This window comes from Erythrolamprus reginae, chromosome 13 (genome assembly GCF_031021105.1).
Source record: "Erythrolamprus reginae isolate rEryReg1 chromosome 13, rEryReg1.hap1, whole genome shotgun sequence".
Lineage (NCBI taxonomy): Eukaryota > Metazoa > Chordata > Lepidosauria > Squamata > Dipsadidae > Erythrolamprus > Erythrolamprus reginae.
The window spans coordinates 3,129,553-3,148,436 of NC_091962.1; the positions used below are offsets into that span (position 1 = coordinate 3,129,553).

At 42.9% G+C, this 18,884-nt stretch overlaps 2 protein-coding genes across 5 annotated transcripts in view; both read left to right on the plus strand.

The window, feature by feature from the left end:
- Positions 1-18,884, plus strand: part of FRMD8 (FERM domain containing 8) — a 543,310-nt gene that overhangs the window by 396,452 nt on the left and 127,974 nt on the right. The gene's annotated exons all lie outside the window — the stretch shown is intronic.
- The window catches only part of ARHGEF2 (Rho/Rac guanine nucleotide exchange factor 2), a 292,733-nt gene that overhangs the window by 210,514 nt on the left and 63,335 nt on the right, over positions 1-18,884 (plus strand). For all 4 annotated transcript variants that reach the window (XM_070766661.1, XM_070766662.1, XM_070766664.1 and 1 more), the window contains 2 exons: positions 7,981-8,048; positions 15,405-15,468. In XM_070766661.1, coding sequence (XP_070622762.1) covers positions 7,981-8,048; positions 15,405-15,468 — 132 coding nt within the window. The remainder of the gene's footprint in view (positions 1-7,980; positions 8,049-15,404; positions 15,469-18,884) is intronic.

Genomic DNA, 18,884 nt, shown 5'->3' on the forward strand with positions numbered 1-18,884 from the left:
AACCCACCTCTGCTGTCAGGCATGGGGGAACTGAGATATCTCCCCATGCCTATGTAGTTTTATGTATGGAATGTTGGTGTGTATTTTTTTATATATAAGGGTTTTTTTAGTTTTTTTAATGTAAAATTGCTATTTTAAACCTTAATATTAGATTTGTTATTGTAATTGTTTTTATCACTGCTGTGAGCCGCCCCGAGTCTATGGAAAAGGGTGGCATACAAATCTAATCAGTAGTAGTAGTAGTAGTAGTAGTAGTAGTAGTAGTAGTAGTAATAATAATAATAATAATAATAATAATAATAATGAAAGGGAAAACGAGGGGAGAGCAGGAGAGGAGAGAAGAGGAATGAGAAGAGGAAGAGGAGAGAAGGAAAATGAGGAGAGGGGGAGGAAAGGAAGAGAAATGAGAGGGGGAGGGGAAGAAAAGAAAAACAAAGGGAGAGGAGGGAAGGTAAAGAAAAGAGGAGAGAAGAGGAGAGGGAAGATAACTGGAACCAACTCCCCCCGGAGATTAGAATTGCCCCCACCCTCCTCGCCTTTTGTAAGCTCCTTAAAACCCACCTCTGCTGTCAGGCATGGGGGAACTGAGATATTCTTTCCCCCTAGGCCTTTACAATTTATGCATGGTATGTTTGTATGTATGGATGTTTGGATGTTTACAATTTATGCATGGTATGTTTGTTTGCATTTATGCATGGTATGTTTGTTTGTATGGATGTTTGGTTTCACAAATAAGGGTTTTTAAATTGTTTTAGTATTAGTTTTAGTATTGGATTTACATGATGTTTTATATTATTGTTGTTAGCCGCCCCGAGTCTACGGAGAGGGGCGGCATACAAACCCAATTAATAATAATAATAATAATAATAATAATAATAATAATAATAATAATAATAATAATAATAGAAGAAGGGAGGGGAGAGGATCCCCTTGACTTACAGCCATTCATTTAGTGACTGCTCAAAGTTATAACAGCACTGACAAAAGTGACTTACAACTGTTCTTTACACTTAATGAAGGTCTCCAACACCACATGATCAAAATCCGAGCCCTTAGCAACCAGCCTGTATTTACACCAGTCGCAGCATCCCAGAGTCCTTGGAATTGCAACCCCTTGCAACCTTCCCAGCTGGCTTCTGACAAGCAGTGTCCATGGGGGAAGCTTGATTTTGCTTTAATGACCACATCTTGGTGGTGCTGGTGGTATGTGTGTCTGTTTCTTCAAAGCCTGCCTGGCCTTTTTGTTTTCCTGGTGTGGAGTTGAGGAGTTCATGTGGACTAGAACCAGGAGGTCTCTACATGGGGCTATCTTTGAAAAGTGTTCGGAAACTTCAGATCGTGCAGAATGCAGCTGCGAGAGCAATCATGGGCTTCCCTAAATATGCCCATGTCACACCAACACTCCGCAGTCTGCATTGGTTGCCGATCAGTTTCCGGTCACAATTCAAAGTGTTGGTTATGACCTATAAAACCCTTCATGGCACCGGACCAGATTATCTCAGGGACCGCCTTCTGCCGCACGAATCCCAGCGGCCAGTTAGGTCTTCTCCGGGTCCCGTCAACTAAACAATGCCACTTGGCGGGACCCAGGAGAAGAGCCTTCTCTGTGGCGGCCCCAGCCCTCTGGAACCAACTCCCCCCAGAGATTAGAATTGCCCCCACCCTCCTTGCCTTTCGTAAGCTACTTAAAACCCACCTCTGCCGCCAGGCATGGGGGAATTAAGACTTCTTCTCCCCCTAGGCCGTTACAATGGTATGCATGGTATGTTTGTATGTATGTTTGGTTTTATATATTAAGGGGTTTTAATTTGCTTTTAGTATTGGATTATTATTGTATATTGTTCATGATTGTTGTTAGCCACCCCGAGTTTTCGGAGAGGGGCGGCATATAAATCCAATGAAACTTGAAACTTGATTGCGCGGCATTCTTTCCCGTTTGTTAGCAAGCCAGCTGCCACCTCTGTGGGGCTTCTGAGAGCGTGAAACGGGTTGGTGGAGAAATTGAGGCCCGACCCAACCCCTCCCACCCGCTCTGCTGTAAGCAACTGTTTCTTTAAAACTCTGCAAAAAAAATCGCCCACAGCTCTCCCCTCCTGCCCTTCCCTTCCCTTTCCCAGGACAGACATAATCAGGAAATGCCTCTTTGAACAGTCAAACCCTCTTCCTGTCCGAATCCCTTCCTGACCGTTTTGTGTTTCTCCATGGACGTTCCCTGAGTCACTGAATTGGTGACGGTGCCCTGTTTCTTTTCTCTCTCTCTTTTTAAAATATATTTATTTATTTATTTATTTATTATTTAGATTTGTATGCCGCCCCTCTCCGTGAACTCGGGGCGGCTCACAACAGGCATAAACAAATCGTACAAATCCAAATAGATTCAAATAAATTTAAATATTTTAAAAAGTTTTAAAAAGAACCCCGATATACTAACAAGCACACACAGAGACATACCATGCATAAATTGTACGTGCCCGGGGGAGGTGTTTCAGTTCCCCCATGCCTGACGACAAAGGTGGGTTTTAAGAACTTTACGGAAGGCAAGGAGGGTGGGGGCAGTTCTAATCTCCGGGGGGAGTTGATTCCAGAGAGTCGGGGCCGCCACAGAGAAGGCTCTTCCCCTGGGGCCCGCCAACCGACATTGTTTAGTTGACGGGACCCGGAGAAGGCCCACTCTGTGGGACCTAATCGGTCGCTGGGATTCGTGCGGCAGGAGGCGGTCTCGGAGGTATTCTGGTCCAATGCCATGAAGGGCTTTAAAGGTCATAACCAACACTTTGAATTGTGACCGGAAATTGATCGGCAACCAATGCAGACTGCGGAGTGATGGCGAAACATGGGCATACCTAGGTAAGCCCATGACTGCTCTCGCAGCTACATTCTGCACGATCTGAAGTTTCCGAACACTTTTCAAAGGTAGCCCCATGTAGAGAGCGTTACATATAAATTAAATATACATATACATCGGCAAAAAGAATCCAAACCTCATATATAAACCAAATAAACAAAATCTCACAGCCAACCCCCACTCAGTATAAAAGACCTTGGAATATTAATATCAAATGACCTAAGTGCTAAAGCCCACTGCAACAATATCGCCAAAAAGGCTTCTAGAGTCGTTAACCTGATCCTATGCAGCTTCTGCTCCGGCAATCTCACACTACTCACCAGAGCCTACAAAACTTTTGCCAGACCCATCCTTGAATATGTTCTGCCTGGGTCACTCCGGGAGCTATGGCCAACCCAAAAAGATAAGCCAGACCCACCGGTAAAATTCAAATACAGTTTTATAATGTTCAAGGCAAACGAAGCTAACAGAAAATGTCCTTACAAAGCAGGGAAACACTGGAACTCCAAATATATACACGAAGGCAATTGTCCATGCAATCAACATAGGATTCTTGCTGCCAAGACGAGGCTGTAGATAACAGATATACACCTCCCACAGGTCTTCAAGACTGCTGGGCCACAAGCCAGGAACAGAGACGCCGAGAAACAATGCAGGTTGCAGCAACTCCAAACTGATAACACTCCACATGGCTTCAAGAGCTTGCCTGCCTTATAAACCCTTCCCTGCTAATGAGGACCACATCCAAGCCCTGGTGTTCCTTATTCAATGCTGATAATATTTCTTCAATTGATCCTTCCTTTGATCTAAACGTCTCTGTCGCATGTCAATGACAGCTTGTGCTTCGTCACCTAATGACTCCAAAGACTCCAAGCTACTGGCTGGGGAGAGCCCCTCCCCGGGGCTCCCATGCTGTTCTTCCTCGTCATATTCCTGACTGGACTCTCCCCCATCCGACTGCCCAGCCCCCTCCTCTTCGCTGTCAGCCTCCTCCGGGCATGGAGCCAGCAGAGACGCAGCTGGTCTTTGATCTGCCTCAGGCTGAACCACAATGGAATATAGTTCATCTTTCTGGAACCCATACCACATCTCGGACATCTTTGGAGAGGGGCGGCATACAAATCTAAGTAATAAATAAATAATAAAAATCAACACCCTTGAAAACATCCAAAGATATTTCACCAGAAGAGCCCTTCACTCCTCCACTCGAAACAGAATAATACCCTACGAAAGCAGACTATCAATCCTAGGTCTAGAAAGCTTAGAACTACGATGCCTAAAACACGATCTAAGTATTGCCCACAAGATCATATGCTGCAACGTTCTACCTGTCAATGACTACTTCAGCTTCAACCGCAACAACACAAGAGCACGCAACAAATTCAAACTTAATATTAATCGCTCCAAGCTTGACTGTAAAAAATATGACTTTAGCAATCGAGTTGTGGAAGTGTGGAACTCATTACCGGACTCAGTAGTGTCAACCCCTAACCCCCAACATTTCTCCCTTAGACTATCCACGATTGACCTCTAGCCTGCCTTTCGTCCCCTGTCCAATTGTCTCTCCTTATCCCATATATCATATATCTTTTCTTCCTTTCATATATCTTCTCCTCTACTTTCATATCTTTTCTTTATATATAAATACTTCATGTCTATCCTCTTCAATATGAATTGTGTATTGGACAAAATAAATAAATAAAATAAAATAATAAATAAATAATAAATAAATATTTAAATATACATAATTATTGAATACATAAACAGTGTGGCCTCTGAGTATTGTTAGTTTTGAAACAGAACAATAGTGACGATATTGACAGTTGCATTAATCATATTCACATCATTATAATGATATCAATATTAAAAGTAACGTTATTATTTGTCATATGGGCAATGGGCCTATGACGTGGCAGTGAGCAAATTGAGCAGCATTATATAAGATCAACAATGTCTTCAATGGGAATTTTAATACTCTGACAGTTAGTAGAGGACTAATGAAAGCTAAGTAATTTTAGCATTTTAAAATAAATTTTAAACATTCCAGAGATCATGATGGCTGTTGCCTCTTTGTGTGTGTGTGTGTGTGTGCTAGGACTATTTTTTTTAGTCCTACATACACACACAAATATACATGCATAGGTCCCACAGAGTGGATCTTCTCCGGGTCCCGTCAACTAAGCAATGTCACCTGGTGGGACCCAGGAGAAGAGCCTTCTCTGTGGCGGCCCCGGCCCTCTGGAACCAACTCCCCCCAGAGATTAGAACTGCCCCCACCCTCCTTGCCTTTCGCAAGCAACTTAAAACCCACCTCTGCCGCCAGGCATGGGGGAATTGAGATCCTCTTTCCCCCTAGGCCTTTAGAATTCTACGCATGGTATGTATGTATGTATGTTTGGTTTTTGATATTAATGGGTTTTTAATCATTTCTAATATCAGATTACTATTGTACACTGTTTTATTGTTGCTGTTAGCCGCCCCAAGCCTCCGGAGAGGGGCTGCATACAAATCCAATCAATCAATCAATCAATCAATCAATCAATCAATCAATAAATAAATAAATAAAGGGGTGGACAAAAAAATGGAAACACCTTGAAAAATCATCAAAATATCTTTTAATATGGTGTTGGTCCACTTTTTGTGGCAAATACATACATACATACATACATACATACATACATACATACATACATACATACAATTATTTGCACTTCTATTCTACTAGGTAGTTTTTCTCATCATTCCTATCACCCATTTCCTCCCATGTTGACTGTATGACTGTAACTTGTTGCGTATATCCTAAGATTTTTATTAATGTTGCTTCTTCATTGCTTATTTGACCCCTATGACAATCATTATTTATTGGATTTGTATGCGGCCCCTCTCCGCAGACTCGTGATTAAGTGTTGTACCACATGATTCTTGACAAATGTATATTTTATTTTATGTACGCTGAGAGCATATGCACCAAGACAAATTCCTTGTGTGTCCAATCACACTTGGCCATTAAAATTCTATTCTATTCTATTATTATTATTATTATTATTATTATTATTATTATTATTAATTAGATTTGTATGCCGCCCCTCTCCGTAGACTCGGGGCAGCTCACAACATCTTTATACATCTTTATACATATACATTCTTTATACATATAAAGAATGAAACCTTCCGAGGGCAAATTTCATCACTCTAAATGAAAACCAAGTTTGTACTTTTCAGATTGCTAATGATGCTTCACAGAGCCCCCTCTGGACTGCTATGCAAATGTAATCCCAGCAATATATTTACAACAGAACTCTCATCCTGTCCAGATTTAAATTTGACTTTAACCACAAATAAAAGCCACATACAGGTGTTGAGATTCTGGAAAGAGTGCGGAGAAGAACAGCTAGGATGATTAGGGGGCTGGAGTCAAAAAGCATATGACGAACCGTTGCAGGAACTGTGCATGGCTAGTTTAATTAAAAGAAGGACCAGGGGAGACATGATAGCAGTTTTCCAATATCTCAGGGGTTGCCCCAAAGAAGAGGGAGCCCAACTATTCTCCAAAGCACCTGGGGGTAGAGCAAGAAGCAACGGGTGGAAACTAACCAAGGAGAGAAGCAACCTAGCACCAAGGAGGAATTTCCTGACTGTTAGAACAATGAATCAGTGGAACAACTTGCCTCCAAAAATTGTGAATGCTCCAACATTGGAGGTTTTTAAGAACATGTTGGACAACCATTTGTTTCAATGGTATAGGTTCTCCCACCTGAGCAGGGTGTTGGACTAGAAGTCTCCCAAGGTCCCTTCTAACTCTCTTAAAGTTAGAAGAGTTAAAGTCTATCAGCTATGACCTAGCATGAGTCTACGGAGTCTACAGAGAGGGGCGGCATACAAATCTAATAAATAATAATAATACAGTAGTCCCTCGCTATACCGCGCTTCACCTACTGCGGCTTCACTTCATGGCGGGTTTCTGAGGAAGTCGATCGGCAGATTTAAACAGCCCGCCGAACTCGATTGGCAGGTTTTTCAACAAAAAAAAATATCTAAAATTGTAAATACTGTATTTGAATACTGTATCTAAAATAAATACTGTGTGGGAAGGGTTTATAAACACTTAAAACAATGAAAACTTACCAAACAATTACAATATAAATACTTAAATAAGTACTATCAGTCGATAAATTCCCCATCGCGGATTTCACCTATCGCGGCCGGGTCTGGAACGTAACACCAGCGATAGGTGAGGGACTACTGTAATAATGATCTAATGTAAGGTGTAAAAACAACAGGTGGACAAATGCAGGTACCATTTTATACTGAACTCGAGATCTGCTTGTATTCCTGGGAGCTAATCCTAGCCAATTTGTTTGGTGGGGGAAAGGGATATTTATGGTTTCATATGTAAAGACAGAAGACTCCTTCAAATTGCATCTGTACAGCCATAATAATACAAAAATGGTTTGTCCCTCTCTGCTACTACTTTTTATTTATTTATTTATTAAATTTGTATGCCGTCCCTCTCCGCAGACTCGGGGCGGCTCACAACAGCAACAGAAAACAATATATAATACAAATTCAATAATGAGAAAGCTAAAAACCCATAATTTAAGAAAACATACCATACATAAACAGTATAGGCCTGGGGAAGTTATCTCAGCTCGCCCTTGCCTGATGGCAGAGGTGGGTTTTAAGGAGTTTACGAAAGGCAAGGAGGGTGGGGGCAGTTCTAATCTCAGGGGGGAGCTGGTTCCAGAGGGTCGGGGCCGCCACAGAGAAGGCTCTTCCTCTGGGACCCACCAAACGGCATTGTTTGTTTGTTTGTTATGACCTACCCAGTGTAACCTATGTCCTTGGGATTTCCTGGTGGACTCCTACCTGCCTGCTGATGAAGTTCAGTCTTTGGAGATCAGTCAAGCGCGCCAATATGTGTGTGTCTGTATCTTTGTGCAGCTGGGGTCTTTTATTTATTTATTTATTATTTATTTATTTATTATTTAGATTTGTATGCCACCCCTCTCCGCAGACTCGGGGCGGCTCACAACAGAATGCAACAATTCATGACAAATCTAAATTATAGTTTAAAATATTTTTAAAAAATGTTTTAATGTCCCTTTCTCAGCCTGCCTTTTGTTTTTCCTTTCCAGCCTGTAATGTGACCATCCACAATCGTTGCAAAGACAGCCTGCCCAACTGTACCAAAGTCAAACAAATGGTAAGAAGGTAGAGAAAAAAGAAAAAAACAGCAGACAAGTGGGGGCTGTCGGCAGTGGGTAGTTTCCCCATTGCCTTGCTGTGATTGGACCTGGGGAACACAACTTCGGTTTTTAAAAGCGTTCCATCCCCTGAAAAAGCTTGAAAAATGACCCTAAAGACCAGCGTTCCCCAAACTAGGGCCCGGGGGCCACATGCGGCCCGCTGAGGCCATTTATCTGGCCCGCGGATCTTTTCCAAGGCCGCACTGGAAAAGCAGTGAGAATGGAGAGCTCACCTACAAAAAGATATTGACAAAATTGAAGGGGTCCAAAGACGGGCTACAAGAATGGTGGAAGGTCTTAAGCATAAAACGTATCAGGAAAGACTTCATGAACTCCATCTGTATAGTCTGGAGGACAGAAGGAAAAGGGGGGACATGATCGAAACATTTAAATATGTCAAAGGGTTAAATAAGGTCCAGGAGGGAAGTGTTTTTAATAGGAAAGTGAACACAAGAACAAGGGGACACAATCTGAAGTTAGTTGGGGGAAAGATCAAAAGCAACATGAGAAAATATTATTTTACTGAAAGAGTAGTAGATCCTTGGAACAAACTTCCAGCAGACGTGGTAGATAAATCCACAGTCACTGAATTTAAACATGCCTGGGATAAACATATATCCATCCTAAGATAAAATACAGGAAATAGTACAAGGGCAGACTAGATGGACCAGGAGGTCTTTTTCTGCCGTCAGTCTTCTATGTTTCTATGTTTCTATGTCCCTCTCAATCTCATCTCACCCAAGGTAAAGTAAGGCTTGCTGAAAGCCGACCTGGGCACAACACACACACATACACACACACACCCGCCTCCGCCTCCGCTTTGAGTTGCTAGCTCCCATTTTCTGAATGGGGATTGAATGGGAGTCCGGGGTCGGAGGGTGGAGGCTTGTCAGGTGAGTCCTCTGCGGCGAGAGAAGAGGGAGGGTGAAAGAGGGAAAAGAGAGAGAGAGAGAAGTGGAGAGAAAGAAAGAAAAAAGGAAAGAGAAGGGGAAAAGTGAGGGAAAGAGAAGTGGAGAAGAAGGAAGGAGGGAGGGAAAGGAGGGAGGGAGGAAGGAAGGAAGGGGGAGAAAGAGAGGGAGAGAGAAAGGGAGGGAGGAAGAGAGATAGCAAGAGAGAGAGTGAGAAAGAGACAGAGAGAGCAAGACAGAAAGAAAGCAAGAGAGAGAACATGAGAGAGAGAAAGAAAGCAAGAGAGAGAGAGAAAGCAAGAGAGAGAGAGAGAGAAAGAGTATGAGTGAGTGAGAAAGAAATAAGGTATGTGCAGTGTGCATAGGAATCTGTTCATAGGTTTTTTTATAGTCCGGCCCTCCAACAGTCCGAGGGACAGTGAACTGGCCCCCTGTGTAAAAAGTTTGGGGACCCCTGCTAAAAATGACCCTAAAGACAAAGGCTAGGTGGAAATTTCACAATTCGTCGTCATTTGGATCATTCTTAGCATAGGTGCCTTCTTCCCTCGGCTGACCATTGGGGAATGCCAAGATGAGAAAGGCTTTTCTCAATTCACAGATATATACAGTGGTACCTCGAGATACGAGTTTAATTCGTTCCGGACCTGGGCTCTTAAGTCGAGCAGCTCTTATCTCGAACGACTTTTCCCCATAGGAATTAATGTAAATAATTTTAATTGGTTCCAGCCCTCAAAAAACTCACAAAGTTAGTCTAAATTATGCAGAAAGACATGTTTTTAATGAAGAAATGTACATGTACATATAAATGAATAATGAAGTTTCTTTCACTTAACTTGTAAACTTTCTTAAACTTTTAAATTTACATATGTTCAACTTCTCTGCCACCCAATCCTGTAGGACAGAGGTCCCCAACCCTTTTTGCACCAGGGACCGGCTTTAAGCGATCAAGAGAGGAATGGGTGAATGAATGGACGGAGGGTGGGAAGGAAGGAAGGAAAGAGGGAAGGGACAGGAACAGAGGAAGGAAGCAAGGAAACTTATGAAAGGGGAGAGTAAGAGAGGAATGAGTGAAGGGAGGGAGGGAGGGAAGAAGGTGGGAAGGAGAAAGAAAAGAAGAAATAGAGGAAGGGAAGGTAAAAGAGAGAAAGAAAAAGAGCAAGAAAGAAAGCAAGAAAGAAAGAAAGAAAGAAAGGGGGAAGGGACAGGAACAGAGGAAGGAAGCAAGGAAACTTATGAAACGGGAGAGTAAGAGAGGAATGAGTGAAGGGAGGGAGGGAGGGAAGAAGGTGGGAAGGAGAAAGAAAAGAAGAAATAGAGGAAGGGAAGGTAAAAGAGAGAAAGAAAAAGAGGAAGAAAGAAAGCTGCAAGCACCCCCCCCGAGCCCCCCAGGCCGGCTGCAACCTTTTAAAACACGCGCGCCGCTTCGCAGCTGTCTCCTGAAGCCGAACGCGGAAGTTAGCGTTTGGCTTCAGGAGACAGCTCCTTGGCGCTTGTATCTCGAATTTGGGCTTGTAAGTAGAACAAAAATATCTCTCTCCTCCCAGCTCTTATCTCGAGTTGCTCTTAAGTAGAGCAGCTCTTATGTCGGGGTTCCACTGTATAGACTTTTCTTCAGCAATTCACAGATACATATACAGTGGTACCTCATCTTACGAACGCCTCTTCTAACGAACTTTTCAAGATACGAACCAGGTGTTTAAGATTTTTTTGCCTCTTCTTCCGAACTATTTTCACCTTATGAACCCAAGCAGCTGCTGCTGGAATGAAGGGGTTTCTTTCCCCCCCCTTTTTTGAAGAAAGAAAAGGGAGGGGCTGCTTGGAGTAGGAAACATTTTGCAGAGAACAACGTGCTTGCAAAGGCACTGAAACGGTGTCTTTTGAAGAAAGAAAAGGGAGGGGCGCCCCCCCTTGCCTTTCTTCCTTCCCACTCACCCTTTAGCCTAGCCTTGCTTCTTCCACCCGCCCCCTTTAGCTGCTCCTCCCTGCCCTCTGTTCGCCTCCCTTCTAAAGTTTGGGATTTTCCTGAAGGATTTGCACGCATTATTTGCTTTTATATTGATTCCTATGGGAAACATTGTTTCATCTTACGAACTTTTCACCTTACGAACCTCCTCCTGGAACCAATTAAGTTCGTATGATGAGGTACCACTGTATATAGTTCAAGTCTCAGTGAGAGTATGGCTAGCTGATGAGGCCAGAACAAGGCTGAAATAGATCTATCCTAGTCTCCTTTAATTTTCAAATTAAGCAAAAACCATGTGACATATACAGTGTATACAGTGTACATATATATATATATATATACAGTGTTCCCTCGATTTTCGCGGGGGATGCGTGCCGAGCGCCCGCAAAAGTCGAATTTCCGCGAAGGAGAGATGCGGAAGTAAATACACTATTTTTGGCTATGAACAGTATCACAAGCCTTCCCTTAACACTTTTAAACCCCTAAATTACAATTTCCCATTCCCATTTAGATTATTACTCACCATGTTTACTTATTAAAGTTTATTAAAAAAATATTTATTAAAGGCGGACGAAAGTTTGGCGATGACATATGACGTCATTGGGTGGGAAAAACCGTGGTATAGGGGAAAAAACGGAAGTATTTTTTTAATTAATATTTTTGAAAAACCGTGGTATAGACTTTTCACGAAGTTCGAACCCGCGAAAATCGAGAGAACACTGTATATATGTCACATGTTTTGGGGTTTTTTGCTGAATTTGAAAATTAAGGGAGACTAGGATAGATCTATTTCGGCCTTATTTTGGCCTCATCAGCTAGCCATACCCACTGGGACCTGAACCTGCAACCTTTGCCTTGTAAGGCAGAGAATTATCCTCTAGGCTACAGTATCCAATCCCTGCACCAGGGAAAGGTTACATATTTTTGTACCGAATCACCCTGGTGTATTGAAGGAACATCACAGCTCCTTTATTTGCCTCTCGGCCCAACCCAGGGCCATTTCCAAGGCAGTTAATTTTATTGATAGCCGACAATTCTATCTGTATGTGTCACATGTTTTTGGGTTTTTTTGCTGAATTTGAAAATTAAGGGAGACTAGGATAGATCTATTTCGGCCTTATTTTGGCCTCATCAGCTAGCCATACCCACTTGGACTTGATGTGTGTGTGTGTGTAGCTGCTCAAAAAAATAAAGGGAACACTTAAAAAACAGAATATAACTTAAAGTAAATCAAACTTTTGTGAAATCAAACTGTCCACTTAGGAAGCAATACTGATTGACGGTCAATTTCACATGCTGTTGTACAAATGGAATAGTTGTGCAAATGAAATATTCAGTGAGACTATTTCATTCATTTAGATCTAGGATGTGTTATTTGAGTGTTCCCTTTATTTTTTTGAGCAGTATATATATATAATATATATATATATACAGTGGTACCTCATCATATGAACTTAATTGGTTCCAGGAGGAGGTTCGTAAGGTGAAAAGTTCGTAAGATGAAACAATGTTTCCCATAGGAATCAATGTAAAAGCAAATAATGCGTGCAAATCCTTCAGGAAAATCCCAAACTTTAGAAGAGAGGCGAACAGAGGGCAAGGAGGAGCAGCTAAAGGGGGCGGGTGGAAGAAGCAAGGCTAGGCTAAAGGGTGAGTGGGAAGGAAGAAAGGCAAGGGGGGCGCCCCTCCCTTTTCTTTCTTCAAAAGACGCCGTTTCAGTGCCTTTGCAAGCACGTTGTTCTCTGCAAAATCTTCCCTCCAAGCTGCCCCTCCCTTTTCTTTCTTCAAAAGACACTCTTTCAGTGCCTTTGCAAGCACGTTGTTCTCTGCAAAATCTTCCCTCCAAGCTGCCCCTCCCTTTTCTTTCTTCACAAGACACTCTTTCAGTGCCTTTGCAAGCACGTTGTTCTCTGCAAAATCTTTCCTCCAAGTTGCCCCTCCCTTTTCTTTCTTAAAAAGACACTCTTTCAGTGCCTTTGCAAGCACGTTGTTCTCTGCAAAATCTTTCCTCCCCCAAGTTGCCCCTCCCTTTTCTTTCTTCAAAAGACACTCTTTTAGTGCCTTTGCAAGCACGTTGTTCTCTGCAAAATCTTTCTCCAAGCTGCCCCTCCCTTTTCTTTCTTCAAAAGACGCCGTTTCAGTGCCTTTGCAAGCACGTTGTTCTCTGCAAAATCTTTCCTCCTCCAAGCCGCCCCTCCCTTTTCTTTCTTAAAAAGACACTCTTTCAGTGCCTTTGCAAGCACGTTGTTCTCTGCAAAATCTTTCCTCCCCCAAGCTGCCCCTCCCTTTTCTTTCTTCAAAAGACACTCTTTCAGTGCCTTTGCAAGCACGTTGTTCTCTGCAAAATCTTCCCTCCAAGCTGCCCCTCCCTTTTCTTTCTTCAAAAGACACTCTTTCAGTGCCTTTGCAAGCACGTTGTTCTCTGCAAAATCTTTCCTCCAAGTTGCCCCTCCCTTTTCTTTCTTCAAAAGACACTCTTTCAGTGCCTTCGCAAGCACGTTGTTCTCTGCAAAATCTTTCCTCCTCCAAGCCGCCCCTCCCTTTTCTTTCTTAAAAAGACACTCTTTCAGTGCCTTTGCAAGCACGTTGTTCTCTGCAAAATCTTTCCTCCAAGCTGCCCCTCCCTTTTCTTTCTTAAAAAGACACTCTTTCAGTGCCTTTGCGAGCACGTTGTTCTCTGCAAAATCTTTCCTCCCCCAAGCTGCCCCTCCCTTTTCTTTCTTCAAAAGACACTCTTTCAGTGCCTTTGCAAGCACGTTGTTCTCTGCAAAATCTTTCTCCAAGCTGCCCCTCCCTTTTCTTTCTTCAAAAGACACTCTTTCAGTGCCTTTGCAAGCACGTTGTTCTCTGCAAAATCTTTCCTCCCCCAAGCTGCCCCTCCCTTTTCTTTCTTCAAAAGACACTCTTTCAGTGCCTTTGCAAGCACGTTGTTCTCTGCAAAATCTTTCCTACTCCAAGCAGCCCCTCCCTTTTCTTTCTTCAAAAAAGGGGGGGGAAAGAAACCCCTTCATCCCAGCAGCAGCTGCTTGGGTTCGTAAGGTGAAAATAGTTCGGAAGAAGAGGCAAAAAAATCTTAAACACCGGGTTCGTATCTTGAAAAGTTTCTTAGAAGATTCGTTCGTAAGATGAGGTACCACTGTATATTAAAGATATTTTTTGTCCAGGTGTTTCTGAAGGAATAGGAGGAATGAAGGCTGAGAGACAGGTTGAGCCTGAGTAAGTTTACTTCTACAATATTTCTACAATATTGTAGAACAGAAGTTGTGGGAGCTTCATCAATGGAAGCTGTCAAGAAAAGACTGGACTGCTGTTTGTCCAAAAATGATGTAAGGCTAAGACACTGACCTTGTCGATCAGAAAAGTTGGCAGTTTGGCAGTTCGAAACCCTAGTATAGGTCTCCTGTGTGAGCAGGGGGTTGGGCTAGATGACCTCCAAGGTCTTTTCCAACTCTGCTAGTCTGTGAAACTGTTTAAAATGTATAAAAGCACTCTGCCGGACAGAAAACAGAGCAGAAATTTCAAGAAGGGCTAAGATTGATCCATTGACTATTTATTTATTTATCTCCCCCCACCCTGCCTTTTTTTTTTTTTTTTACAAATAACTGAGGGTGATGAACATATGCAACATATCTTCCTTTTCCTATTTTGTCCACAACAATCAACCCTGCTGGGTTTGGGCTAAGAGAATGATGGCCCCAAGGTCCCCCAGCTGGCTTTCATGGCTCATCCCCGAATTACTCGAAAAAGCGTTCCTGAAACATAGACGAGGGTTTCCCACACTTTTTATTTATTTATTTATTCATTTATTCATTTGTCCAATACACAAATACATAGGAAGAAAAATAGACATGTGGTAATATATATAAGGGTAAAAGTGAACTTAGAGGAGAGGATATATGAAAGGAAGAGAATATTTATTTATTTATTTATTTTATTGATTGATTGATTGATTGATTGATTGATTGATTGATTGATTGGATTTGTATGCCGCCCCTCTCCGGAGACTCGGGGTGGCTAACAGCAACAATAAAGCATTGTACAATAATAGTCTGATATATATGATAGGTGACAGAAAGGAGAGACAATTGGACAGGGGACGAAAGGCACACCAGTGCACTTATGTACGCCCCTTACTGGCCTCTTAGGAACCTGGAGAGGTCAATCGTGGAGAGTCTAAGGGAGAAATGTTGGGGGTTAGGGGTTGACACAATTGAGTCCGGTAATGCGTTCCACGCTTCGATATCTCGATTGTTGAAATCATATTTTTTACAGTCAAGTTTGGAGCGGTTCGTATTAAGTTTGAATCTGTTGCGTGCTCTTGTGTTGTTGCGGTTGAAGCTGAAGTAGTCATTGACCCTCTTGATCCCTCTTGATCTGAGTTTTGTTCACCTTGGCTGTCTTTTTAATTACTTCCTTTCTCTTTCCCTTGCCGCCCCCTGCAGCAGCAAAAGGCCGCCTTTCTGAAGAGCACTTCGGCGTTGCAGACGGTCTCCCTCAGGAATAAAAGTGAGTGTGGGCTGGGAATTGCCTGCTTGCAAGTCCAGCGGAGGCACGGAGGGCTATGCTGGCTGGAGAATTCCAGAGGTTTCCTCAACACCGGTTGGATTGCTAAGCCCTTGGCAACTTTAAGACTGGTGGACTTCAACTCCTAGCATAGCTGGCTGGAGAATTCTGGGAGTTGAAGTCTTAAGTTGCCAGGTTTGAAGATCTCTGTTCTAGATTCTAGAGATAAATCAAGGACAGTTAATTTTTGTTTGTATGGATTGGGATCTTAGTTCCAAATGTCACTTTACTTGGCCTACAGTCTGCCTTCTAAACTCACATTCACCATCATCAGGCTGAAGTTTCCAAGCTTCGTGCTGTTGTAAAATGGAATGTTTGCAACATTTTACAACAGCACGAAGCTTGGAAACTTCAGCCTGATGATGGTGAATGTGATTGATTTTCACTGGTACAGGTATGATGGTCTTGGTATATTCGGGTTTCTTCCCATGTAGGATTTGGAAATTTCTGGCTACGTTTCGATGAGGTCCCACTCGTCATCTTCAGGCCAGTGTTTCCGTCCTTGTCCCCAAAATATGAACAAGTGGGATGATACCTCCCGCCTACCAGACATCTGGAAACCAGCCCTCAAACGTATCCCAGCCATAGAAACTGAAATCAGACTCAGAACACACATTGCAAAACAATCAAGTAGCCTGCAAGCTCCAACTACTCAGGATATCACGCCTAATCTACAACCATTAACTAATCAGCATACCTCAGCTACATCAACGACCCCAGGTGTTACCCCACTGACTCACCAGGAAGTTTCTACACAGCAGGCAATTGCTGAGCCATCAAACCACACCCAGCCACCAGTATTTATAGAAGGAAGGCAGCTCAGGTCTCGCTGTGTTCGCCCTAGAACAAGGACAGAAGCACCAGCCTGAAGATGACGAGTGGGACCTCGTCGAAACGTCGCCAGAAATTTCCAAATCCTACACAGGAAGAAACCCGAATACAGTATACCAAGACCATCATATATATACTGTATATATATATATGTATGTATTACACGGGGAAAAACCCGAACTCAGAACAATCTACATATATATATATAAATATATACAACCTTCCTTGCCACAGTCGTTAAGCTGATAAGTTAGTAACCTGACTGTTAAGTGAATTTGGCTTCCCCATAGACTTTGCTTGTAACAAGTGGCCTAGTAGTGGAGCTCTCGCCTCAGAGTCAGGAGGCTGTGAGTTCGATTTTAAATAGAGGCACATATTTCTCTCTGAGCACAATGAGAAAAAAACTCAGCATTGGCGACAGGAAGGGCAATGGGCCAGTAAAACACTCTACTAGCTCCATTCAGTTGCCCTCAGGAATAAAAGAGAGTGTGGGCTGGAAATCGCCTGCTTGCAAGTCCAGTGTAGGTACGGAAGGCAGGGGGCACTTTCCTCTCTTTGGTACAGGCCTGTATAACAGTCCTCAACTTATGACCCCATCTGAGCCCAAGGTTTATGTTGCTAAAGGTGGGTAGGTAAAGTAAGCTAAGCAAGTAAGTAAAAACATGCCTATATTTGTAGTTAAGTGAGTTTTTATGCCCCATTTTTACGACTTTTGTCTTGCCATTTCTGTTAAGTGAGCCACTGCAGTTGTCAAATCGGTCACACCGTTGTTAAGTGAACCCAGATTCCCCATTGACTTTCCTAGCCAGAAGGTCGCAAAAGGGGATCGCATGACCCCAGGATCCTTGCGACTGTCATAAATGTGGGTCAGTTGCATCCGAATGTAAATCACGTGACCATGGGGGATGCTGAAGGAGAGGGGCGGCATGCAAATCCAATAAATAAAATAAATAAATAAAATAAGTGTGAAAAATGGTTGCAAGTCCATTTTTCAATTGTAATTTTGAATGGTCACTAGGTGAGCTGTTGTAAGTCAAGGACTGCCTGTACATTAAATCTTTATTAGGGTCATAGACAGGTGGGATGCAAAGCATAATTTTAAAAGCTAAGAAATGTGAAATATTCAAATAATGAGAATGGGGCTTGATTTACGTTCTTCAACTTGCATCCCTTTTTAAATCGAAAATTGGGCCTCGAATTCCCTTCTTATCACATATCCAGACATCTTGACAACTCTTGAATATCAGACTGTCTTTCCTTTTTTAACCAGGATTACTCTGCTTGCGTCCAGAGAGCGGGGGAAAGATTCTAGATTTCGCCCAGCCACAATTATTATTATTTTATTATTATTTATTGGATTTGTATGCCGCCCCTCTCCGCAGATTCGGGGCGGCTAACAACAGTGATAAAAACCAGCATGTAACAATCCTATACTAAACAACTAAAAAAAACTCTTATTATAAAACCAAACATACATACAAACATACCATGCGTAAATTGTGAAGGCCTAGGGGGAAAGAATATCTCAGTTCCCCCATGCCTGACGGTGGGTTTTAAGAAGCTTATGAAAGGCAAGGAGGGTGGGGGCAATTTTAATCTCTGCGGGGAGTTGGTTCCAAAGGGCCGGGGCCGCCACAGAGAAGGCTCTTCCCCTGGGTCCCGCCAGACGGCATTGCTTAGTTGACGGGACCCGTAGAACAGTGTGCGTGAGACATGGTCAGGTGTGCCGCGAAGCTCAGAGAGAGAAAGAAAAGGAGAGAGAGAAAGAGAGAGAAAGCAAGAGAGAGAGAAAGAAAACAAGAGAGAGAGAAAGAAAGAAAGAAAGAGAGAGAGAAAGCAAGAGAGAGAAAGAGAGAAAGCAAGAGAGAGAAAAAGAAAACAAGAGAGAGAAAGAAAGCAAGAGAGAGAAAGCAAGAGAGAGAGAGAGAAAGAAAGCAAGAGAGAGAGAGAGAGAAAGAGAACAAGAGAGAGAAAGAAAGCAAGGGAGAGAACAAGAGAGAAAGAAAGAGAGAGAGAGAGAAAGAGGGAGGGAAGGTGGGAGAGGGAAAGACATAGAAGGAGGAAGGGAGAAAGAGCAAAAAGGAAAGAAAAAAGAAGAAGGGAGAGAAAGAAGGAGGGAGAGAAATAGAGCGAAAGGGAGGAAGAGAGAAAATGTTTTTGTCCAAACTTTTTTTAGCGCCCCCCCCCCTCCCCGCTCAATGTGCCCCAGGGTTTTGTGAATGTAAAAAATGTGCCGTGGCTCAAAAAAGGTTGAAAATCACTGCCGTAGAAGGCCAACTCTGTGGGACCCAATCGGCCGCTGGGATTCGTGCGGCAGAAGGCGGTCCTGGAGATATTCTGGTCCAGTGCCATGAAGGGCTTTATAGGTCATAACCAACACTTTGAATTGTGACCGGAAACTAATTGGCAACCAATGCAGACTGCAGAGTGTTGGTGTGACATGGGCATATTTGGGGAAGCCCATGATAGCTCTCGCAGCTGCATTCTGCACGATCTGAAGTTTCCGAACACTTTTCAAAGGTAGCCCC